The sequence below is a fragment of the Haliotis cracherodii genome, unplaced genomic scaffold (genome assembly GCF_022045235.1).
Source record: "Haliotis cracherodii isolate W230 unplaced genomic scaffold, xgHalCrac1.p SCAF_7, whole genome shotgun sequence".
Taxonomy (NCBI): domain Eukaryota; kingdom Metazoa; phylum Mollusca; class Gastropoda; order Lepetellida; family Haliotidae; genus Haliotis; species Haliotis cracherodii.
The window spans coordinates 36,249,432-36,277,157 of NW_027266330.1; the positions used below are offsets into that span (position 1 = coordinate 36,249,432).

At 39.9% G+C, this 27,726-nt stretch overlaps 1 protein-coding gene across 2 annotated transcripts in view; it reads right to left on the reverse strand.

Moving 5' to 3' along the window:
• Positions 1-11,411: 11,411 nt before the first annotated feature.
• Positions 11,412-27,726, reverse strand: part of LOC139447897 (uncharacterized) — a 32,786-nt gene continuing 16,471 nt past the window's right edge. The window contains exons 1-7 of one of the 2 annotated variants that reach the window (XM_071229376.1): positions 24,207-24,280; positions 18,865-19,916; positions 18,597-18,655; positions 18,343-18,447; positions 18,084-18,144; positions 17,859-17,927; positions 11,412-12,411 (exon numbers count right to left, since the gene is read on the reverse strand). In XM_071229376.1, coding sequence (XP_071085477.1) covers positions 11,756-12,411; positions 17,859-17,927; positions 18,084-18,144; positions 18,343-18,447; positions 18,597-18,655; positions 18,865-19,915 — 2,001 coding nt within the window. In that variant the 5' untranslated portion in view covers position 19,916; positions 24,207-24,280 and the 3' untranslated portion in view covers positions 11,412-11,755. Of the gene's footprint in view, positions 12,412-17,858; positions 17,928-18,083; positions 18,145-18,342; positions 18,448-18,596; positions 18,656-18,864; positions 19,917-24,206; positions 24,281-27,726 lie in introns of those variants that run through there. The other variant, XM_071229375.1, reaches the window with a different exon arrangement.

Consider the following 27,726-nt stretch of genomic DNA (forward strand, 5'->3'; position numbering starts at 1 on the left):
ATATTTGAATGCATTAACTTGCTATAGCGGTCGCTGACGTGCCGATCAGATGACATAGGATATTGTTGTGGGAATTGCAAAGAATCACTAACGAGGAATTACCGATATTATATACATCTAAAAACAGTATAACACAGTTCATACTCAACTAGTAATATTCTGTTGTTTTACATCTCAACACCCGCCATTATTGCATGTTAAATCACACTCGCTGATTCCATGCTCATGAATTACCTGATACTCGTGACTGAATATATCACCCGAACTTTCTAAAGCATTTTAATTCCCGACATGGGTACAATGTGTGAAGCCCATTTCTGGTGCCCCCCGCCGTGATATTGATAAAAGTGGCGTAAAACCATACTCACTCACTAAAGCATTTTAATTTCTATAATTGTACATATGTACGTCATGATTATGATATTGAGATAACCGTTATTATTATCGATAATTTGCAGTTGAATATGTTAACAATTATAATAATTTTGAATATTTTCATTGTGTATGTTGTCTTATTTGAGGTGACCATCCCAATATATATAGTTGTGGCCCGAGTTGTCTACATGTCTATTTGTTTAACAGTGCAATCATATTGTAGACAAAAAGGTTATTTTCACACAGAGGGTAATCATGTTAAAACAAGGACTGGACAAATACAGATTAGTATTAATGCAAGTTTGTACTGAATGAAACACTACTTCCTGGAATGTACATAGTCGTTCTGGGTGTGATATGTATAAAATGTATCATTTAACTCCGTTATATATGAGCCTGTGGCCTTTAATACAACACTGAAAAGAATTGAATTGAACGTTGATGACAATGCAGTTAACAAGTGGTTCATTGTTAGATGATGATATTAGCCACTAGCAATATCAGAAGTGCCACTGTGCACGACCAACCAGCACAATTGCACAAGCCCTGGGTTAATATACTGGAGTGTATTAGTCAGGCACAGAATCAACTACAATTTATAGTCGATTACATAATAATTACAATCTCTTTAGAATAAGATCTTAGCTCTCGCTGCCGCTAAATAAAAGTGTAAGGACATTCCGTTGCATGTCTCGTCAGAACGACTTTTTGCGAACTATGACCGACCAATGAATGACAAGAAGTCAACATTAGCCAATCAGAAACAAATTTTCTGTTGTTATAAAGGCTCTTGATTCGAACTGGCCACTTCCATTCAAGACTACGCTTTGAAAAAAGAACTTTGACAAAGTTCTCGATTCAAGATTTGAAAACAGATTTAAAGAACGTTCTGGAACGTTCAAGATTTGAAAACAGATTTAAAGAACGTTCTGGAACGTTCAAGATTTTAAAACAGATCTAAAGAACGTTGACTTCTGAAACGTTAAATATTTTAAAACAGATATAAAGAACGTTCTGAAACGTTAAATATTTTAAAACAGATCTAAAGAACGTTCTGGAACGTTAGATATTTTAAAACAGATATAAAGAACGTTCTGAAACGTTCAATATTTTAAAACAGATCTACAGAATGTTCTGGAACGTTCAATATTTTAAAACAGATCTACAGAATGTTCTGGAACGTTCAAGATTTTAAAACAGATCTAAAGAACGTTCTGGAACGTTCAATATCCTAAAACAGATCTAAAGGACGTTCTGGAATGTATAACATATATCGGAATTGTATGGCTGTACTTCCCAATGGCTGAGCAAAGTCTCTTCCGTTCAAATGTTTATCCAATTGTAGCGAGAGCTAGACGATGAGTTTGACGGAATCAGTCGTACAGCACGAAACTGTCGTGCGGAATACCCCGTGTTAAACTTTTCGGGGTTCCTGATCTGGTAAGTGACTCTCTGATTGGTCGGATGAAAGGTCGTTCTGACCTAATTTGGATGTTTTTAAATGATTGCTTAGCGGTAGCGAAAACTAAAATCTGATGTTAATGAGATTGAGAATGATTACAATCAATTATATATAAACAGATGTACGAAGAATTAACAAATATAAAAGGATTCACAATGACTGATGCAGATTGATTTGTACACAGCAGAATCACAATGTGCATGCAGCTTACGAAGGATTTAATAGTACTCATACAATTCTGGGGCGGTCGGGTAGCCTAGTTGTTAAAGCGTTCGCTCGTCACGCCGAAGACCTGGGTTCGATTCCCGACATGAAGGAAAATGTGTGAAACCCATTTCTGGTGTCCCCCGCCGTGATATTGCTGGAATATTTCTAAAAGCGGAATAAAACCAAACTCACTCACTCACTCATACAATTCATCCTACAGTCTCTATCTGAATGCGACACATTCACAAGGTAGACATTCACACAAGTGTAGTATATGTGAAGCATGACATTTAAAAAGTTAAAAATGCATCAAGATCTTACCGTATAGTATCTGGTTGTAGCCACATTGCCGAAATGGTCTGTGTACCTTCAGGACTTTCTACATAAAGATAGTGCACGCTGCTTGTGTGAATAATAGTTGATTTGTCAGCCACAGAGTTATGTGTGACTGAGCTATCGCGGATGGTCTAATTTTCTGATTATATTGTCAATGATGTTGTTATAACTTTGGTTACACTTGCATAACTGAACTTGACCGAGGCACTCTTGGTAAAGGTGTTTACGGGTTCGGTTCAGGTTGAAGAAGGAATGCTGACCAGTATACGCGTGTAGGCGTGGTACATGGGATTATTAGTTTAGACTGATAAGGGGTTAAGTCTTAAATTTGTTTGCATAACCATGACCAGTATTACAAGCCACACTGGCCGTGAACTATGTCCAAATCGCGTTATCAGTTTGACCCCCAGCATTTGTAAGGTATTGGAGCGTTTTCCATTGGTTTGTTACATTTTACAGTTTATATAATTTCTGAAGACACCCAATTTCTATCATATCTCATTATAACATTTTGCCCAATTTTCTTGGTCACAATGCGTTTGAAGAAAAGCCAGAAAACCCTTCTCATGATCAGAGAAACATCTGTTAACGGAGATTCCGTTGTTCGATTCCGAATAATTGATTAGTACATATGTATTAATCACTATCAAACTGTTATGATACCAGGTGCTCGCGAAATGATGAGCGTATCACTCTCCGTTGGCATCCGTCACAAACACATGCAAAGGTAGCTACAGCCAAAATGTTGAATCTGATATATTTCAGTAAAAAGAATTAGGTCTTCAGCAACCCATACTTGCCGTAAAAGGCCACTATGCTTGTCGTAAGAGGCGACGAAAGGGATCGAGTGGTCAGGTTCGTTGACTTGGTTGATGTCTTCGTATCCCAATTGCTTGGATCAATGCTCGTGATATCAGTCATTGAATTGTCTGGTCCAGACTCGATTATTTACAGACCGCCGTTATACAACCGTCATCGCTGAGTGCAGCGTTAAAAACAATCAAACGAACAAACAAACAGTCAATAGCAAGAACAATCGAAATGGAAAATGATAATCATACCAAAGCCCCCTCCCTACCCACTTAAGGAAAATGCCATTTGCAAAATATATATTCGATAAAACAGTACTGCGTTTCCCAGCTAAAGGTCGATTCTCATTCATGTCACAAAACGCTGTCCCATCTCCTGCGCATGCACTAATATTTGCAGAGAGCATGTGCTTGGAATACATCACGTCATGGACTCGTATTAATGTGTAATCACACCAATCATATCATGAGTCGAGTGGAGGTAACTTGTCTGATTTTGTGGTCCAGACGCGATTATTTACAGACCGTCGTCGTATAGCTGGAATGTTGCTGAGTGAGGCGTTAGACAACGAACAAACAATATCATGTGTATTTTCGAAACCTCAAAGGATTTGCTTCAATTCTGTTAAAGTAATTTCTTCACCTCTATCCCACATAACAAACTTAAGGAAAAACCTGATTCCGTGACCCATGGGGCTTTTGTTGCAAAACACAGTGACCAGAGATACAGTCACATATCTATCTTCAGAGGTTCCGGTAATTGGTCAAATTGAAAGTAAATAACATCTGAAGTTTACTGAGAAAAACTTTTGTGAAATGCTTGACTTCCTCTTTGATAATTTCTCTGTAAAATGTGGGGGTGAGACATTTAGGCAAGAAGTAGGCATCCCCATGGTGACCTATTGTGCTTTGCTTCTTGCTGATCTGTTGCTTTATGCATATGAATCGGAATATCTGCTCGGTTTGGCAAAGGCAAAACAAGGTAATCTGACTAAGACGTTTAACTTAAACCTGCAGTGAAATCATGTTCGGATTACGGATTGCGTGGATAACACGGTTACTACTCCCTTGTTGTCATCCATGTTTTCTGGTATAACCCTACACTTGTGTATTTCTCGTCATTCACTTGATGCTCAGTTAATGAATTTATTACAGGTATAACAAGTGGTAGCACCACTCAGATTACCTGGTAAAGATTCCTATTTTGCATTTCTTGTGTCTGGGGTAATTATTCAAACTAAATCCAGGTTTGAAGTGAGGTAAAATGTGTGTTTTGTAATATGCACGTGGCAGCAGCCCAGCAAGAGATAAATGATCAGTTGATATACTTTTTTGTAAATCAACGGATCATTCCTAGCCATCAAAGAATCAACAGAAAATACGTTGATTGATTAATGACTGTTATCTTGCAAAGTGGACATGTCAAAAGTTAGTATAGGTTTACTAAAGCAGATGGAATACACTCATATCATGGCGTGATGTACCGATGTAAAAACAAAATACTATATTCAAAGGTTAACCGATAATACGTTGATTGATTGTTCATTGTTATGTAACTCAAAGGATTTTTTAAGAACCGTGGATATTATGAAAATAGTTGTCACGTGGGCTTTCTCAGCTGACCTTTGGGACTTGACACCTATGTGAATCAACTGAAAAAAACCAAGTGGTCAGTTGAGAAACGAACACGGGTTATACTATCCCGAAACGATATATATATATTTTAAAATATTTGATTGTTACAGAGACACGTGGCATCGAAAACGTTTCTTTGTACAACTGCAGATGTACGGGATATTGTTCCTTTATGTGGATATTCACGGATATATTCCTCGAACAAGGAAGCTGCCTAAAATTATCCATAACTTTGGTAGGTTGTAATTATGATATTTGTATTTCGTTTTCATTCATTTGCTGTAGCATTGAACAAAATCATTCTTGTTCCTCTACGTCTTGGTTGGGAAGTTCTTCGATGCGCGATAGACGTTGTTTTCACAAGTCTTTTCCTAAGCTTGTATATTATATATTATTACAGTCAATGTGTAAAATGTGATTCACTCAGGCAATTTATAAAATGTCTAAATATTTGAAAAATAGACTGAAAAATCTGCCCATTTATTTAACAGATTAACTAAAAATGATTGAGACGTTCAAAAGGGCCTCAGAGAGCGCAATAGATTATTTATGCTAGGATTCGTTATCATAATAATACAGATAGACATATTTCTCAGTCAATTTGTAAAAATAAATATTCAGGCGTTAAATACATTTTCTAAGTGTAAATGTTACACATTTTGACTGTAAAAATATATACACTATAAAGTGAGCAATGCTCAGGTGAAATATTTACTTTGTGTTGCAAGTCAAAATAGTGTAAACGAAAATCGCAAAATTACCAAGCAAGTGACATATCAAAACTTCGTCATCATTACTGATGCTACCCACAAAGATACCTACATTTCCTTTTTATTTTCCCAAACTGAATTTCCTTTTGTTGATCAATGTGACCATACGTCCTTATACTATCAATAAAAGTGACAAATGCGCTTACAAGGCAGCACAGGTCGCGAGCTAGTCTAGATTTCTGCTATATCATCCGGGTACCCTAGGGGAAACAACAATAACAAAGGTAACAACCAGTCCCGGGGAGTTGCTTTAGATCAGTTCCCCTTTAAGCTTCAGGTATATCGATGATCTGATATCGTTAATTAACCGTCAAATGAACAATTCCCACCTGGACTAAAATCTCTGATTATTACTCTCGGTTTGTCTGCACCTTATACAGGTCTGTGTTTATATCCAAAGTGACATACGGCAAGGGCCACTTTATTTTACCTTGTGCTGATATAACCGAAATAAACCCGTCTGTAAAAAGTCGAGTCATAAGCATCGATCCAGGCAATGGGAATACGATGACATGCATCAGCCAAGTCAGCCAACCTGATCACCCGATCCCGTTAGCAGCCTCTTACGACAAGCTTAAACATAGTCAACTTTTGCAGCAAACATGGGCTGCTGATGACCTATTTCAACCTGCATTTTCACGGATCAAAAGCTGGTGAGTAGATGCTTTGACTTAAACATAACCTAGCGGTATATCTGTATATCTGTTATATGCTGACTTTGTTTAATCATTAAGTGAGGAAATACTGTATGCATCCCCAAATATACTCTTCAAAAAAAGAAACGCGATACAGATTTTTTTGGCAATAAGATCAAAATTAGCGGAGCAAGAGGTGCAAACCTAAGTGGTTTAATGTGTTATAGTGTCAGTGACACATTTCCCGGATCAACATGATCACAACAAGGACATGAAAACCATTAGTCGGGAAACACGATTCGGAAAATCGCACCCAGAGTATTTAGAAAAGGGCCATGAAGCTGCACGTACTGCACGTGCAGCAACACTATGAACGGTATTAAAGAGCAGGGTTTTTTAATGCCTGGCATTTGCGTCAATCGAACAGTGACAGTTCAACAACATGCCAAGATTAACAGAAGTGCAAACATCGTAATAGACCGTTTGCAGACAGGGGAATCCCTATCAGCTGTAGTCAGGGTTTTCAATGTGGCACCCAGCACCATCACAAGGCTATGGGATCAGTCAGAATCTCCGACCAGACCTTACGAAACCGTTTAAGAGCAGCATGTCTACGAGCAAGACGTCCTGTTCAAGCGTTATTTTGAGGATCAAGATTTCTCCTTCGTCGAGGGAATGACAGAGCACGGGTCTACAGACGTCGTGGAGAACGTTACGCCGGAAACTGCGTACAGGAAGTGGGAAAGGTTTGGTGGGGGTAGCGTTATGATGTGGGCGGCTATCTCTCATAATGGCAGGACAGGGTTGGTTGATATCTAGGGCAATCTTACGGCTCAATGATATATTAACGAAATTCTCCTACCACACGTCCCCCCAATTGCAGCCAACGGCAACGGTGTATTCCAACAGGACAACGCTCGACTGCATACAGCACGGATCACAAGAGCCTGTCTACACAACAACAACGTTGATGTTCTCCCTAGCCCTCCAGATCCCCGGATTTGAACCCGATTGAGCACCTGTGGGATGAATTGGATAGACGGCTACGCCGACGTCAACCAGGTTGCAGCTGTTGACTTTTGCGTTGCAGGCCGAGTGGGCTACCATTTTCCAGGATGTGATTCGCATACTCGTCTCTTCCATGGGCAGGAGATGTCAGGCCGCTAGCGATTCCAACGGACCTTGACCTTTGACTTTTCCTATGTACATGTACCGATAACTGAGATGACTAAATGTATTTTCCTACCTCACACAAAACTGGCTTAACATTTCTTTTTTAGAAGAGTATATATAATCGATATTTCACTCGAGTAAAATAACATGTAGAAATAGCGCTTCATTCCCGAACGACTTTCAGTCCACAAAAACATGATAAGCGGAACATTTTTAATTTTCTCGTCAAACAAAATGTTTATCTTATCTGCCAAGTCATGAGAATAACTTGTGGCTGCCTCACTCGTGAAAATACCAGTCACTTGATAAGAGTAACACATTCCAGATCTGACAAGACAAGACAACTGTCCTCTATTGATTTCCCTCTTATAACATTGAGCAGATGATGATGATGATGATGATGATGATGATATGTATGTGTGTTTGTTTGTATTTACGCGCCGCACTTAGCCATATGCCAGCTATATCACTGCGGTCTGTAAATATTTGAGTCAACCCACCGACGACATACAGGACGATTTGCGCTCTCCCTCTCCCCCTCTCTCTCTCTCCCCCGTGTCTCTCTCTCTCTCTCTCTCTCTCCCTCCCTCTCCCTACCCCCCCCCCCCCCCCCCCCCCCCCCCCCCTCTCTCTCTCTATCTCTCTCTCTCTCTACATCGCACGTCACTGAAACGTCCAAGAACTATCCAAGTGACTCCAAACCAAGGTATGTAAGATCGATGGTCATGTCCCGGACAACAGTCAGAGGCGCCAATACCGAGATGACACACTTCGACCAATGTCCGAAAACCACGTGTTGAGCCGATAACCGATTGAAAACGAGGTTCCGCGTCATACGGTTGTATTAGCGCCTGATCTGATTTTTTCGATAATTTTTATTATATCTCAGCACACACGCCATTAGGAGAGCAAAACTAATCCAAGATCTCATATAAACACAGCATTCTCGGTTAAATTGTAGACGTGCTATTTTACGAACGCTTCTCTCCGATGTCGAGATACTGTGAACTCCATAACATTCTGTGATAACCTGAGATTGGAATCCAATGTGCTTTATAAGAAATAAGACGGTCGCACGCACGCACGCACGCACGCACGCACGTACGTCGCTATATAAGTGTAATAATCTTAGACGCGACGTTAAACCCTATTTCTCCTCACCACCTCTGGGAAACGTAAGTATTTCATCCACAGTGCGACCACAAAAAGTAAATATTAAATTGACGTACAAATTTGTAAGCAAATAACAATATAATGATCGGTAACATAATTTTATTTAGCAGATTGCATTTAACTAAGACGAAAAAACAGCATTTCCATAATCATAAGAAATCTCTACCAAAATGTAGTGTGTTCAGAATCAGAATCAGAATCAGTTTATTCTAAAAAAACACTAAAGGTGGTCAAAGAGCACATTACAATAAATAATTATGTATATGTACAAATTGCAGACAAGATGGCAGTTAATAACAACATGTGATTACCTAGCATTTTTATATACGAATGGACATTTTTACAATAAATCTCGATACATTCTTTAGATCCTGTGTGTTTGTTGTTGATAAGAGTTTTACAAATTTTATAATATTTGGCCATTCAGTACAATATGATGATAAAAAGGGTTTTTTTTAAAAAAAGAAGAAAGTTCTAAAGAATGGGGTACCAAAGCTGCCACGTCAGACAGAGACAGGGACGCTTCAACATGTGCGTCTAGTTCGGAAGGGGAACTCGACGACGTTACGTCAGACAGCTTAAACGACGCAACTACATGTACGTCTAGTTCGGAAGGGGAATCCAACGACGTTACGTCAGACAGCTTAAACGACGCAACTACATGTACGTCTAGTTCGATAGGGGAATCAAAGGACGTTACGTCAGACGGCGATATCCAGACCATATCCATGACAACCCAAGCCAAAGCATCCAGTGGGATAAAGTCAAAAGCCCTCACCACCAACCTCAAAGACTTCAAAATCACAAAAATACAAGAAGCCATCAACATCAAAAGACTCAAACCGTCGATCAACCGTGACCAAGGTTATTTCATACCCCCGGCATACCATCAACTCATCAAAGAATCAAGGCAGTCATAATCCTGCTGTTTATATTAACACAGTTTCTCTTCCATAAGTCGTGGTTGTCTTCTGTTGTTAACTCGTGGTCTTCTTAGTCGCAGCAGATGCACTTGGGGTGATGTATTCTCCACCTGCTTCCACACGGAGGAACGGGTGGTGTCGTTGTTGGTGTTGTGTTGGTGTTGTTGGTGGTCGTGTCGGTGGTGTTTGTTGCTGGGGTTGGTGTTGATGTTAATGTTGTTTGTGGTGTTGGTGTTGATGTTGCTGTTGTTATGTATTGGTGTAGTTGGTGGTGTTAGTGGTCGTGCGTGTTGTTGGTGGTCGTGTCGGTGATGTTGTTGCTGGGGTTGTTATGTATTGGTGTAGTTGGTGGTGTTAGTGGTCGTGCGTGTTGTTGGTGGTCGTGTCGGTGGTGTTGTTGCTGGGGTTGTTGATGTTGTTGTTGATGTTGTTGTTTGTGTTGTTGGTGTTGATCTTGCTCTTGTTGGTATTGCTGTTGTTGGTGGAGTAGGTGGTTGTGCGTGTTGTTGGTGGTCGTGTTGGTGGTCGTGTTGTTGGTGGTGATGGTGTTTGTGGCAGCATATGCATAAGGTATATACTATGTTTCACATTATGTTACTAAATATGAAACAGCTTATGAGTTATTTCAACCTTCATCTCCCCACAAGTCCAGCTTGTTGCCTTGAAATCGTATTCGGAAACTGTACACATATTCAACAAATGTTATTGAGGAACATTCCGAAATAATATTACAAAATCAGGTTATAATGGTTAAAGTTTTCACATCGATTGTCCACTTGCATGGGGACAATGTGTAAAGTCCATTTCTGGTGTTCCCCGGCATATTGCTACAAACTGTGTCATCACACGCCCATGCATTTTTTTGTTTGTTTGTTGTTTAACGACACATTCGAGTTATATGACAGCGATCTATAAATATTCAAATCTTGACCAAGCGATTCAGTGATTGACATCATGAGCATCGATCTACGCAATTGGGATACGATGACAAGCATAATAGCTAAAATGGGGAGAATAATCGTTAAACTACCCGCGTTTTATCAAAAATGAGTGGACCATTGTAACTTGATAATGCCCTCATATTGCTTGACTCCCGTTGTTAGGGAGTCAGCTTTGACGTCATCTGATTTGTTCTTCAGTGGCATTCGTTGTTTGTTGATTGCAGTAAATATTTCAAAACCGATATTGATGTTTATATTTATATGAAAACAAATTCTATCTATTTTAGCTATAATAACGTTAACGCTATTTTTGCTGGTAATAATCATTCGCAGAAGCCCTCCATCTTTTAAACTGCCCTCCGTCCGGCAAATCAGCAAGTTTTAAGTAAAATATTATTTTCAAAACAATAGCTTATCGCAATGTTACTTACTTTATTTTGTTTGATAAACATCTAAAGAAATCCCACTGCTATCCCCTGTCAGCATGCAAAACGAGGCGACAGCATCCATCGATTGGTCAGGTTCAGCGACTTGCCTGATTGTGTGTCGTACCATGTACAATGATAGATTTACGTCACCCATGAAGATCAAAGTCAGAATAGGTCTTCAGCAACACATGCAAGTTGTGAGAGGCGACTATGCTTGTAAGAGGGGACAAATAGAATTGGATGGTGAGGCTCGCTGACTTGGTTGATGCATGCCATCGTATCACAATTGTGAAGATGGATGCTCTTGACGCCAATCACTGAATTGTCTGGTCCAGACTCGATTAGTTAACGACCATCATCATATAGCTGGAATATTGTTGAGTGCGGCCTTAAACAACGAACAAACAAATAAACAAACAAACAAAAACGTTTTACCTTTTATCTAAATGTTACATACATTTACACATATCACATCAAGATTACAGGTTCAGGGGGTTATAGTTGATAGGTGTAGGAGTTCATAAGTTAAACTTCTGTTTTTGTGTTGTGTACACATTATACTGTTTACTGTGTGATATTTGTACACAGGAAGGTGAACACCTTTCACAGAGAAGACATGTTCAAGTCATGTAGGTCGTTCTGAGCAGTAAGTATCTGCTACAAATTCTGTGTGTTCATATCACGATCATTGTCACCATCCCGACAGTGCTTTGACAATCATTGTGATCATCACGACAGTGCCTTGACAATCATTGTCACCATCACGACAGCCCTTGTCAATCATTGTCACCATCACAACGACGACTTAACAATCATTGTCACCATCACGACAACGCCTTGTCAATCATTGTCACCATCACGACAGCGTCTTGACAATCATTGTCACCATCACGACAGCGCCCCAACAATCATTGCTTTCTTCTCCTCTGTCATGTTGATGTCGCTGCCCACTGCAAGTGTCATGCTGACATTACCCAGTGAGGGCATATACACCCCGAACATCGGCCACAGTGGCTGACTAGAGTCTACATTGTCTAACTTCGATATCACTTTGTTCTCCTTCACATCAATGAAGACAATCTTCTTCCTGGCGTCATCATAGACAACACCATAATGTAGTGTGTGTGATGCCCCTGCTGTGTTGGGGAGAGTGTCAGGCAGACACAGCACATACTTCCCCTCCTTCCATGTCCTTCTGCATATCCCGCCGTGTGTAGGACAGCGGACGACCTGCATGCCGCAGGTGCTGGGTTGTCTACCTATATGATGAGACACGTCCCTCTGCTCCTCCCTGCACACACCCACCTCCAGGATGAGGTTGCTCCCTGTGAGTGGTTCCTCCAGACTGACCCTGTTCACCGTCTCCCAGTACTGGGGACAGCCAGCCCGGGGGAGGGGGGCAGTGCTACATGTGCCATGGTACTTCTTCAGTCTCCCCTTCCCTGCAGGTCTGGTGTCCGACTTCCTGTTGACCAGGTCTCCTTCTGTGTTGATGTGGACGTAGTCGAGATTGACTCTGTCTTTGTCATACTTCAGATGTATACCTACAACATATGAATGTAGTTTACAAGTGAATAACACATGAGACAAACTGGGTTATTAAAGTTGTACACAAATATCTAATTGCAAGGAATGCACAGCTAAGTACAATGTACTGACATACAAATGATGTAATATAATCACAGTGCAGTAGTATGTGCATCAGACCTACTGTGTATTACGTTTTGGTGGATGTATACTGTAATCATTTAACCCGAATGTAAAATAAGTTAGTAACAGGTCTGGTGTAAAAGGTTCGTCACTGAAATATTTGCAGTGGAGATTCTGAATTACTAAAACAAAAGGATACACATCGCACAATAATCACGCAGAGCGCGAAAACTCGCGATCACAGTTGTTCACCGTCGTTTAACAGAAACACGAGTGAACGCGGTATAATGAGGAAGAAGCTTAAAATGAGGATGTTGAGATCACAGTGTCACGTGACCTGGTGACGTCACCCGGTAGTTGGTGGAGTATGGTGTAGCACGTTGGAGGACGCACAGGGGACTGGGTGCTTGGCGATGGGAGACAGGAGATGGGCAGCATTATCAGAACAGGACACAAACAGTCAGTAACACAATAAACAATAAGCGACATTAAATGTAGTGAACAAGTCATGTTTGAAATATTTCTGGAACATTCTGCTATTATATTATTTGGAGTATGTTATAGTGTTCTTCTGTAAACGAAAAAATGTTGAGACCAGACAGCAATTAAATTAATTGTAAACATACAAATATTTTTTTAAATGTCCTCGCGCTTTGCTGTCAGAATAAACGTCGTGCGACACGTGCGAAATAGACCAGCCGCCCGCCCAGAACGTGCAAATCATGTCGACACCGCTCCAGCCGAGTCGCGTGCTATTTGATTGCTCTCAGTTTCAAAAGCAGATGCCAGCAGATGAACAATTGTTGTCAACTTCATTCTTATGATTTCTGAAAATTGGTTTCGAAAACATCACGACAAACATTTGGTTTTGTGAAATTAAGATCAAATACGCTCATGTCATTGCGTGGACAACATATAGGTTGATTTCTGTTATACCACAGAGAAGGAATGACTGAGTGGAAAGAGAACTTTCCCGTTAACTAATTGTGAACACGCCTGTTACTGTGAAAATTGACCAGTGACCAGCTGTCGACGAAAACCAATTATCACTTAGTCCTCGCTACAACGCACACGTGATCTCATCTCGTTTTACCTTTGCTCGGTTTCATTAGAAGAGATAAATATGTATCTACAAATGATAAACAAAAATTACTCCTGTGAATAAATATTAAAAAAACAAACATACAATATAATCACCTTGCTCAAATACAATAGAAGAGACACGCGGGTGGTGTCACGTGACTAACTGACGCGAAAACAAAAATCCAACAACACGATGATGCACTTTCAGTTCTGTCATAGCTTACTTTCTGTCTGTCATTTCTTCCACCAAAACAATTCTAAAACCTATTTTAGCTATTTTTCCAAATGTGAATAACCCTGTATATATCGCGAAATCCATAGTACATAGTGTGTGAAGCACATTGGTCTACGTCATTTTGCAGACGACAATTGATAAAAGCATTTCTTATTAATTGTAACAAATATAAAAATAGCTTGCGATACCAGAGAAAATGAAAAATGTAATTTGTAAAACTGAAGCGGTGTGCTTTATCACGTGGCACGTGCTGTTTAGATGATGGCGATAACTGGTACAGTTTGTCGACCGAAAATTTCTTTTTCCACTGTTTTGATTTCCTGTTGTCGCCTTATAACAGAAAGTGAATGATTTTTTTACCACTGACAGAAATACGCACATTTGCCCAGTTTCAAAGTTTATTGCACAGTTAACTTTGAACGAGGGATATTTCAGAAATAACATGAAAAATTGCGATAACTGGTCGGTGACCAGTAGGGATAATTTTATTGATTATTATGAAATAAGAAATGTTTTTAAATAATTTTTGTCAATGGACGCAAACCCCGATTAGCAAAATATAACCTGTAAATACAAGTCAATAACGCTATTTGCTAGAGCTTCGCGAGTTTAAAGTCCGGGGTTCAATCCCCGGCCGCGTCATACCAAAACACGTTAAAAGATGATACTTGTTGTTACTCTGTCTGAGGCTGGACATTAAGGGGCTAAAACAAGGACTGGTCGGCTTGGAGTCAGTATACTGTGTCTGAGTGGGGTATTCATGTTAAACTGCCACATGGTATCTCAGTGAGCAAGCATATAAATCGGCATCGGTCCGGACTATTACAAGCAGCCACACACAAGTACAATAATCATGGACGCGACGTTAAACCCAATTTCACCTCACCTCACCCAAGACCTATGTCATATTTTACTCATCAGCACTAAGTGCATTTTGTATTTTGAATAATGCCTCATTGATGGTGTGATATTTCAATATTATTTGCTTCAGTTTTCTATGATTGTAACTACACCTATCGCCACGGTCTATGCTCTCCAAAACTGTACATGATGATGAGAAATGTTACGATCGGTCGTCAGAAGAAAACCGCGATTAGCTGTGCAGAGTTGCGTCCATTGGACACGCAAGAGTAATTGACAAGAATCGCGCAAATTGTCATTGGGAGATTGATTTGGACCTTGTCGAGCATAAACGAAAGTTTCACCAGACGTTGGGCATAACTCATTATTGATCAAGTCATCTCAAACGTTTATGTTTTTGACAACACACCAATGTCGCCTTTCTAGATTGTTTGTACCCTTACAATGCACCGCCAACATGTTCTGTTGATTGGTATGTTACACCTAGTCCTTCCTATGTCGCATCCATTCATTTCAATCACTCGATACGTCTTGGTATTGTTTTGTAATAATGCTACATGCAATGTTTCAAACTCTATTTCGCCTTTAAAATATATTATCGCCAATAAATTGTCCGTTTCACAAGTGGCCGTCCATCCTGTACAAACAAAGGAAGTAATAATAAAAGTGTTAAGATATCGGCAGGTTTGGAGGCGGATGCAAGAACAATGACACGACATACATGCAGTGTCTTAAATCTTAACTTGTGTACCTTGATATCCACGTATTTCGAAACAAACAGTGTATAAAGAATGTTCAACGTGTTGCAATAGCAGTTTCATTACACTGGAACGATAATCTTCTTAACACATCACAACACACATTTGTATTCACGCAAGAGCAACACACAGGTTATCAAGAACCAAGTCTGTGAGACTATATTGTCAAGTTTCAGTAACACGGTGTCTTTACCGACACGAGAATATTGATGTACTTGAAGTTATTCACACACACACACACCACCATACACAACAGGGTTGATGGTAACAATATGACCCATTAAGCGGGTAAACAGTCCACTGTGCCTGCCTGTACATGGTACTCACAATTAACACTGACAACTTCATACTGGCTCGTTTGTTTATTTTCTTGAGGCTTATGTTTAAATGTTTCTGATATTAAATCTTAAAAGTAGAACGAACTTCGCAGATATTGCATGATATACAGAACATCCCGAGAGTGCATCAAACGTGTAAAAATGTCTGCCTGGCGTTACAGTGATTGCATCGTCCTTCTTCTCTCCAAGGTCCCCATTACATCGTCTGAGATGGCGGTCGGGTGGCCAAGGTGCTCGCAGTTTTTGTCTCCCATGTCCGTGGTCTGTGATTATTCTTTCAGTCTTTATTTTTCTGCTCATTTCCTCGATAAGTTACAGCTGCAGTGAGAAACACTGTTGGAAACCACTGTCACCACCCAACCCTCCCCCACCCCCCTCACTTCTTTCCTCACTCATTTCTTCACAGCGGGTGCTCAGACTCGCTGACATAGTTGATGCATGTCATCGTATCCCAATTTCGTGGTGGATCGATGCTCATATTATCAATAACTGGATTGTCTGATCCAGACTCGATCTCGAATATTTACAGACCGCTGTCATGTTGCTGGAATATTTCATTCGGTATTTTCCTGCTCATTTCCTCGATAGATTATAGCTGCAGTAGGAAACACTGTTGGAAACCACTGAAACCACTGTCACCCCCCATCTCGTAAATTGTAAGCAGTTAATTCCACCGAATGGCTTTCATGTCGGGGCTTTGGTGGCCAAGTCGCCTCTGGCTTCCCAATTTGCTGGCGAATTTCAGAAACCTATGCTCGTGGATTCCAATCCAAGATTCCCCCTGATCATGTTTGTCAGCACCTCATACATGACAACTGCCTAATGCCTGTATCACTTTGTCCGTTCCTCCCACACAAGCTGACATGTCGGTATATCACGGAAATACTTTTTAAAGAGGGGTTCAACCCAATTCGCGCATTCACTGGACTTTAGAATATACTATGTTTGTTTTACTTCTAACTTATTCGTTATAAAGAGGCGTGCCAGAATCGTGTGATCTTTGGTTTGATTTCAAAATTAGCCCAGAATATCATTTGTCAGCTCATGGGTTCTTCATCAGAAGGTTGAAGGTCTACGACCTGCATTACTTCGGGGTTTCACCTATGTTAAGCTGCTACCAAATCGTATAACAGAATTGATTTATAAAGTGGCGTTAATCACAATACACTCACTCACCCCTCTGGCTAATATTTTTCGTGATACCATAGGCGGGGGGAATGTCTACTTATGGCAACTGTCATTGGTTCACTTTAAGGTAAACATTTCCAAGACGATGATATGGTGGGTAAGATTTGTTATAGCGACCTTTGTCTGCATGAACAAAGGCGAATTACCCTGTAGCCAAAAAATATATATGTCTATTATCTTAATTGCAATTACTTAAAATATGCAAATCTCAATTGTATTGTACGTCGACTGTCAGCCATCCTGAACGAGGTGTGCAACTTTGTCACTCATTATTTACTGTTGTTTATATTTTTGACTTAATCCGTGTCTGTTGACCATGGATATGAAATCTTTGGACTTGTGAAAAAGAAATATAGCCGCACCCGCAGCCTAGCTAGGGGTAGGTTAGGCGGTCCGTGGCACCAACAGATTGTGCTGCCCTGGCACCTTGTGCTTCTTGTATATACATATATCTACCTGTCTAAGGCAATGTGTATATACTGCAAGCCTTCGACTCCATGTTGTCACTTCCTACAGAGAACCGTACACCGACCCCGTGCATATACGAGTATACAAATAATCATTAATAAAACAACGTCACACCTACGCGTTGTGAATGAATCATGTAGCAACATTAAGCTGTAATGACTGATGTTGTACATAGTTACCAACGTGTCCTGTAAGTAATTAACATGGGCCAGGTAAACAAGCCAATGACACACAAAGACTGCCATCGCCTGACCTTCATTCACCCAAGCATGAGCCAATTAGCTACTCTATGCCCCTAAATCGTAGTGGGTGACTAAATGTTCCATACGTGTTGACGTTTAATATTACTTGAACACGGTCTACATCAAAACCTATATCGAAGGAGATACATGATGAAATAATGTACTCACACTTCAGCACCATAGATCTGTCTACAACTCCTGACTTCAGCCGATGAACACCGCATTCTCTGGCCACACCTGTAACATCAACATATACATCACCATATATATTTCTGATGAGACATAGGGACTTCGTGTGTGGGTTTTGCTCTGGAGATGCATGTTTAGTTGTCAAACGTATCTGAGATTATGTGATTAAGGGAGGTTTAAAGACGAAGTTTGATACAAATTTACCAAGTAAGACATCCATGGTTTTTGAGGCTCTCTTCTCTGTGGTTTCCTTCTCCTCAATGCACTGAAAATATATCATATGTATTATATAACAAAGCACGTGCCTGTCATGGCATCTCATTGGTCTAGGATTTCCAAGACATGTAATTAACGGTTGCAATCAATATCAAGAATTCATGACACTCTCACACAACATATTTGAATAAAATGATAGACGCTGACACGTCTAAAGGTGTGTACATGTTAGGTAATAAAAACAAACCGATTGCAAGCTTCTGATTTCGACATTGAGCTTGTCTGTAAGTGTTTTGAGGCTTTCAATTTGTTTCTCATCTGAAGCAATTTTCGTCTTCAGCTGTGTCAGGTCCTGCGAAAATACAAGCGTTAAATGGTCTGATGACAAAACATAGTTATGACGATTGAGGCAAATTTGCTTTGGATCAACCTGTAGTTGATCATTTTGTTGGTCAGTGTGCACGCAAGATTTCATGATATTCCACCACTGACTATACTCACCATTTTGTGTTTCATTTCCAAGTCTGCCATTAAGTCATCGTCAGTCTGAGTATCCTTGTCTGAAACAACAGACAAATAACTCCTGACGATTAACACCGGGAACATGTTATGTGCAGTCTACGAACATTAAATCTTCAGAAAAAGCATGAGTCTTAGATAGAGAAACACATGAAGAAAAAAGAGGGTCTGTAAACGAAATAGAATGTCACAAGAACTTTGTACCCATACAAAGAATGAATAAAACAACAATGATGTTCAATGTGAATACATTTTACAGATTCCTCATCCACTTCCCTAGGCAAAATGGCGCCAAACACTGATAGGGTTGATTTCAGTGTTGACAAGCTGTTGGTGTTGAAGACAGATGTAGGTACGACATGTGTTTGAGGTGCAGCAGTTTCTACGTAGGTCCGAGTTAGGTCTCCTACATAACTCTCCAGTTCCACGAGGTCTGACTTAGAGGCATAGAGGAGGACTTTGGCGATGTAGTCTAAAGCCCCAGTGCATGTCTTCCATTCTTCTTCACAGGTGTTTAGACGAGCATGTAGAGTTGCCTTGGTCTCCTTCGTCTGACTTTCAAGATCGATCAGAAGTTCCTTCTCTCTTTGGTCGAGTTGTGATCTCAGAGATTGGAATGTGTGACCAATAGTTCCTATCAAAGAGTTGTGTGTTCTGTCGGTGGATTCGGTTCCCTGTCTGATGCTCTGCATGTGTGATTGCTGGCGAGCCTGTAACGCTGATAGCTCATCCGTATGATGGTTCAACTGTTTTGTTACAGTATCAGCAACCATATCCACATACACAACTTCATGGTCTGCGTGGTCACCAAACCTACATTTCACACAGATTAACTTTTTGCAGCTTTTATCAAACAGATAAAGGAGATGGTGTTTATGGATACTGCAGAAGGCTGGAATATTCGAAGCAGTCGGTTCCATGTCACTGAAGTTTTGAAATACATGTTTCCTGGTAAGTTTGACGCTGCTGTGCATGTTCTGGCAATATTCACAGAGGAAGTCTTCACACTCCTGACACCAACACACAGCCTGGTTGCCGTCATCGTCATGTGTACAGAGGAGCTCTGTGGGGCGATGTTTGATTGTCAGGTGGAATATTTCCTTCTGTCTGACTGCATCCTTCTGGAGGCCTGTGTCTGTGAGGTTGACCTCCCTGTGACATGTAGAGCATGATATCACACCACCAGCTGCAGATGTCACGCACGTCTCACACACAGCGTGTAGACAGGGCAGTAAGTAGGGGGCTGGACCTTTCAGGGTAAACTGCTGCTGACAGACACAACACTTCGGGAAGGTGTCCATTCTGAAAGACAGAAAACTTAAATGAGCGTGGACGAAATATTTTCAAGAAACGAAGCGACACATATCAAACTATTGTGCACGTATCCAAGGCGGCACATTAAAATATGATATACAACAACATGTACACATGCACATATTCACCAAATGCATTGCAATATCAACGTTGCTCACTGTCAACCTGTGTCACATTTGGCACAATGACATTATAACACCCATCCATAAGTCAATCAGTCTGCTTCACTCGCACTACAAAACAGACACGTTGTTCATATCTGTACGTACGATGTAATGTATGTACTAAACAACAATATTACAAAAGTATGTATGATTGTTTACATGAATACAATTTAAACGTTTTCAATTTCCTACATGTTCACACTTTAAACTTAATTTTGTCAATCTGAACAGTCTTATCAAACACATATATGGGAGGTAGGACAGCAACAACTAACCTAATACCAACAACAATACAACAACAAAATGTAGTCAGCTGTTTAGTACTTTCTAGTTGCAGCACACAACGATGATACACAGACTCACTATGCACATACATTCGGATACTCTATTCACTATATACTGTTTTACACATTCCTGTTGTGTAAGTGAGTGAGTTGGGTTTCACGTAGCTTTCAGCAAACTTCCAGCTGTATTATGTGTCTCTCATATACTTACAGCCATGCTTAAGTACACAAACAGGTAAGTATCATTCGACGGTTCATTCATTGTTTCAGTCAACCATGAAAAGCAATGCGACTAGCGCTCAATAAGCAGGTAACTAAATTAAGTTTGAAAAGGTTGAATGCACCAAATTTAACGACGTTGCATACAATGTACACATGTGCACATATGTAGACAAAGATGCTCAATAAATATAACACATTTACATGCATACATATGCATAGCATTCCTGTGTTTTACTAATCATAGGTATGCCAAAATAAACAAGCGATCTAACCTACAGATTCTGATCTTGCTGCGACTTGGTATGTTTGGACTGAAGGTGCAACAATGTGCAGGTAGTCTGATGTATCAACATGAGGGACAACACAAGACAAAGAAATAAGAAAGACCATTACACAACACTACAATACAACCTGTCAGCCTTATGCCCCTGATGGACATGACACATGGCTACATATACATAAAGGGTAATGTTGATGTGTGATACTATTTGAGGTAAAACAACAAACAAGCATATATGCTTCTGTTATGGGATTATGTTGATGATGGTTTCGCCATTTTCTCCTGAATCACACAAACAACAGTAAAAGATCCCACAACAGCTTTATCTTAAAAAAGAAGCCATCAGCCGAGTATTTACAATAGCTTTGTGACGCCACAGCCATCGTCATAGTGCGATAAAGCGCGATAAGCATGGCTGCCCGAAAACTAATGATGTCCGGAAACTTATAACCCAACGATAGATCAGTAACCCTTACCCTTTCATATATATAATGTCCTTCCAACACATGCGGCCCTCATCGTGGTTTTATTTATTGTATATCAACAACAGCTGTTCATAGAAAGCACATATGGAAATTGGTATTCCAGTGTTGCATCCTACTTTTCTGCTGATGTCATTCCTACTCAACCCGAATATGTTTCTAGGTTTGTCAGCAGGGGGTGGGGTGGGTAATAATGATTGCCTGCACTTTGAGGCGTCTTCAACATACATATTTCAAATGATTGAGTCGTGATAGTAATTTGATAGCATTACAATTTTTACAACATTTGAACTATTTTGATAGATAGGGAAATAGATAACACGTAATGAATTATGTGCTTTACGTTCAAACATGAAATGGAGTTCAACCTCGATACATCTGCTATCACACAGTTTACCGATTCCACTTAATCGTACAAAGTCTTGCATTTGATATTACACCACAAAGGTAAAGCATATACTTGAAGAATACTAGTTGAACATAACAATGCTATAACACAAGGTGGCCAGGTCTGTCTTCCTGCCACGTCTAACTTTTTCATCAGTTAATAACACTGCGTCGGATAACGATCCTCAGGTCTTCTACATAATTTACAACAAAAAGCTACACCTTTCAATAATAATATATGTCTGTTCTCCCGCGTTCTGCTAAATAGCATTTCTTGAACATTACTTGAGTTGTTTACCAACTCCCAAAACATATTTGCAGAAGTTTGTGTGCAATCTATCTCCAACTTTTCTTTCTTGAAATCCCCTTACTTCAGCCCCAAATAATAACTTTAGCTTTGTCTGCATTTTTGAATTTAAATAATACATTTATAAACAAATTTGGAAAATTACTCCATATCTTTTAAATAACCAGAAGAGGCTTACTAGCTTTGTAAACAAGAGTAACTCTACACTTTGTCCAAGATAATCTTGTTGAAAATAGCTGCCGTAGGTAATTATTATATGGAGACGTCTTTAATGGTTTACCGACGATTATGACCAACTTTTCATATGATCGAAGAATGCCATTAATTTCATGTTTATATCCATGAGGCAATGCAACTGTATATATACAACATTATAACATGCAGTGTCTTTCCTGTTGAGAATAGGGAATAACACATTTAGAACAGTGCCTGCAACCATTTGTAGTGAAAGTGATGTCTTTAAACCTACTGGGATGTCGTTCATGAGAGAGGGGTACTGTACATCCGCATGATTCAACATAAGGTGGCGTCGCGGTAGATTTGAAGTGACCTGTGCTTATACGGTTAGTGATTGTAGTTCTCTAAATATATTCACTTTATGACTTATAATTATCTGAAGTATATACCTGACTGTTTTACTGACTATATTGCTTGATCTCGTCACTTTATGACATTAAAATATAACTCACTCACTATATAGACCCGTGAAGATCCGGGGTAGAATATGTCTTCAGCAACCCATGCTTGCTGTAAAAGGCGACTATGCTTGTCGTAAGAGGCAAAAAACAGGATAGGGTGGTCAGGCTTGCCGACTTGGTTGATGCATATTACCGATCCCAAATGCGTAGATCGATGCTCAAGATATTAATCACTGGATAGTCTGGTCCAGACTAAATTATTTACAGACCGCCGTCATAAAGCTGGAAAGGTGCTCAGTGCGGCGTTAAACAACAAACAAACCAACAACCAACACTCACTAGATATGACACATGGTTCCATCATTGGCACAACTACTCGGATAAAACTGTCCTATCTTTTGAAATAGAATACACAGGCACGACAAGGTAGCCAAATCTGATCTTCCTCTTTGTAGTGAGTGGGTTCTTTTAAACATTTAAATTGTATCAAGGTGCATCAGATCCATCACTTTGATCAACTCCAGGAACATGGGTTTGGTGCTAAAAGCCCAGTGATACTAATCATAATAATTCATGATAAGGCAGGACAAAAGGCAAGACATGAGTCACTTTATCAGCTGGGACAATATGTAAGGGAAACGTTGCATTACTAGCTAAGACAATATATTGGTATAAGGGAAAAGTTACTTCACCAGCTAAGGCAATGTTCGCACTAAGACAAGTTATAAAGGAAGAGTAGATTTTTGTAACACTGATATGGGCAGAGCCTCAGTCATATGTTGATCAAATGAACATTGCTAACAAGTCATTTGTCAAAATCTGGATCAAAAAGCATTACACGGGTATCATGTAATGGCTTTGGTATTTACATCTGCACTGTTAATTGTGGTGCCTTTGACAGTTGAGCCATTAATTTGGTTGGATCAAATAAAAGTATAACAGCCACAAGCATCAAATGGTATATACAATTCCACCATGATACTGAAAAATACTTGACTTTTATATTTGTCCATTCGACACATGAAAATCGAAATACCTTTCCGCACAAAGACCTGGCGTATGAAAACAGTGTTACATCAACAGCCTACAGCCTTTGTTGGCAGGTATCGCTATCAGGCTGCAATATTGCTGCTTTTATGTTAACATGATGCCAACAGTGACATTATGTGTCTCCTTTATTATCGGACGTCACCAAACATTATGTCAGGAATGTTGTTCGTACGGTAATCAAAAGTTATCTTTGCATTACTCCAGCATGTGCTTCGTATGGAATAATATCAACCCGCATATTTGGAACAAAGTATAATCGGGTATCCGATCGGAACAACCGTGCACACCAAAATAACAAACAAATAGCGTTCCAATATCTACAAGATCATGTTTGTTGTTTTGCATCGATGCTCAAGTAACAACATTATGACTTTAAATCGTAGCAGCGCAAAGTTTCTTAATTGAATAGTAAACTTTGGAACTGTAATTCATTCACGAAACATGTAAGGGGTTTTCCCACTCACCTTCAGTGGCTTAGAACTCTGATGATCATCACCGATAGATGTGCGTTGCTGCACACTCTGGAGTGTGGGACATATCTCACAACCATGAACAGAAACAAGGCTTTAAACAAGAGCAACCTTTGACTCGCCAATGGATAACCTGTAAGGTTATCAGCTCTGACTACACCAAAGTGCATGTCATGTATGAGCCAGATCGAAGCAACCAATATCAGTTAGTGAATATTAGAAATAATTAACCCCTCCCAATCCAATTTTAGTCAGCAGAGTATTATAACACACAGTTAGTTAGGATTACAGATTATTATTTTTGATCCATGAAATAAGATATATCTTGCAAACTGTGATTAAAATGGAATGGCAGGTTACTCCTCTGAACCCTGCACCTCAGTTTGAAACAGTAATTAAACACCACCAGGATCATTCAGTTTCGTTCTTTTAGACCTTGCCTCTCCGTTCAAATACTTGGTATTATATATTATGGAGAGGTAAATTGTCAGCGGAAGTATTATAACCATGTAAATGGTTATGCAACAGCGTGATTCATGTGAATAATACATGTTTATAAACAGTAGGTAATGATGTACATGTATATGATAGCAACAACACAACTTTCGTGATACAGTCATTTTAGTTCTTCAGGTATTGCCCGTGCTGAGGACCCGTGAAGATCCGGGATAGAACAGGTCTTCAGCAATCCATACTTGCCGTAACGTTAAACAACAAACAAGCAAGCAGGCAAGCGGGTGCTGGGATCACACAGAATACACGTACATGCATAGCTATTAGAAAACGCTAACTGTGGCGAGTCAGCACGTGAGTGAAGATGAGAACAGTTTAGGTCAAACTGACATTACTTTGGAGACAGATAATATGGCGAAAGGCAGATATAGTCACCACAATCACAGTATGACACATGCCCTCATTTGCTTTCCGTGTACAATATCACATGTTCAAATTTGTGTCATTTGAATATCAGGGAGCGGGGATTGTATGAAGATTTCTTTTCTGTTGAAAACATCATTCCATTGATTTAAGAAAAAAACAATACGGGTTGATGCAAGAATCAGATGTATGGAACATGCTGTGCCCATACCTATCACATATCCATGTGACGCCTGGGAACAATCTTCCAGATGGTGCAACCAGAATTGACATTTGGCGACAGAGAAACGTAGGAAACCTGATGTCTCAGTATGCATTGTATGCATAACTGTCCATGTTGGCAGGCATGCTTGGAGCAAAGAATCACAGCAATATGATCTGAGCACCTCGTCTGATCAATGTATGCTGAACGATGTGCTGTCTGTACGCATTTTGAATATCAAACAGTAGGTTGGTATAAGCAATACTCAGAGCTCAATCAAGGGTCAACTCGCGACACGTATTTAAAGTTTGATCTATTTGATAAAACGGTTCTTGTCATGCTGTTCTGTGCGTTATCAGGACCGACGGAGTTGAATGAAGACTAGCGATTCTCTGCAACAAACATATTGACACCTATTGTCAGTTAATGTTATGGCTCAGGAATGTCTTATTTCGAAGTATTAATCAATCATTGATTTCATATAATAATTATACTAGTTGTTGGTTACTGATCTAATGTATACCAACTGCAAGTACATGTGGTATAAAAGGGAAAATGTTTCAGACAAACGTGTTTTCGAGTCAAGTTTATCCATCTAGTTCAAGAGCTTGAGGCGTAATCACCAATATAGTTCAATGATAACAGCTATCGCCACGTGGACAAGAGATCACGCGCCTGGTGTACCAGTTTTGTCCAATCATAGGAGGTGTCTTTATGTCACCTTACATTAACGCATGCACTATCTGATAACACGACACGCGAACTATAAGTGATAGCAGTCAATTATCAGCTAAAGTATCATAACCATCTGAAGCATTTACTACATTATAATTTATGTGTTGATGAAAAGTAAGTAATGATACACATGTATATAATTTCATACTTTGAAGTTTACACTTTCACGCTGATTGGCTGAAGGGGTAGTCACGTGATCTGATATTTGGAGTTCACACACCTGTGAACGGACCAAAAAAGTTCACACGATGTGAATAATTGTTTGTGAAATTGATCGTGTGAACTTTTGACGGAACCATTTTCCAGGGTTTCCCCGAATTGTTTACGATCAACTCGTTTTTCTATTTTCTTTTTAACACCCGCATTTATCAGCAATATAAGTAATTTAGTATTTTTTACTGGTCTTGTGACATTTCATCTGACTTATAAATAAATAAATGCTTTGGTTCTGGTGATTGAAGACCTAGTGGTAGAGCGTCCGCCGGGAGAGAGGCAGGTCCGGGGTTCGATCCCCGGCCGCGTCATACCAAAAGATGTTAAAAGATGGTTGTTAACCAGTCTGGCGCTCGGCATTATGGGGCTAAAACAAGGACTGGTCGGCTCGGAGTCAGTATACTGTGTCTGAGTGGGATATTCATGTTAAACTGCAGCATGGTATCTCAGTGGGCTAGCACTATAAATCGGCATCAGTCTGGACTAGTACAAGCAGCCACACAAACACACACACGTACATGCACGTCGCTATATAAATGCAATAATCTTGGATGCAAAGTTAAACCCCAATTCACCTCACCTGACCTCTGGTGATTGATGTCGTCTAGCTGCTACATGAAACAAAATGGATTGTCCTTGCGGTGATTTGGATATGGATCATTCAATACTAATTACGCAAGTGAAGAAAATTAATTCTGTAAAATTACTGAGGTGAACGAAATTGATAAGCTATATTGGCTTTGATGCCTTGTTTTCGGAAAAGACATGAATCTAGCACCTATGAAAACAATTTCGTACCCTACTCAGATCATGGTTACAACACACAGTTAAACCTTCAAAACTTTTAGTGGAAGACATGTGGTGGACATTTACAAATGTGACGCACCCGTGACTTGCTGATCTATTTCCACCCGAATCTTCACGGATCAAAAGCTGAAGAGTAGATGCTTAGGCTGAAACATAACCTAGCGGTATATCTGTTTTATGCTGACTTTGATAATGCATTGAGTGATGAAATAGTGTATGCATCCCCAAATATACTCTTAAAAAAAGAAACGCGATACAATTCATTTTGGCAATAAAAGCAAAACTAGCGGACCAAGAGGTGCAAAACGAAGTGGTTTAATGTGTTATAGTGACAGTGACATATTTCCGGGATCAAAATGATCACATGAAAACAATTAGTCGGGAAACACGTACGATTCGGAAAAAACTGCACCCAGTACATTAACAAAAGTACCATGGAGTTGCACGTACTGCACTTGCAGCAACACTATAAGCGGTAGTAAAGTGCAAGATTTTGATTGCCTGGCATCTGCGTCAGTCGAACAGTGTCAGTTCAACAACACGCCAAGATTAACAGAAGTACAACGAAACAGCGTCAAAGGATGCTTGCAGGCAAGGAAATCCCGATGAGCTGTAGCCAGGGTTCTCAATGTAGCACCCAGCACCATCACAAGGCTATTGGATCAGTTTCAACAGCACAGG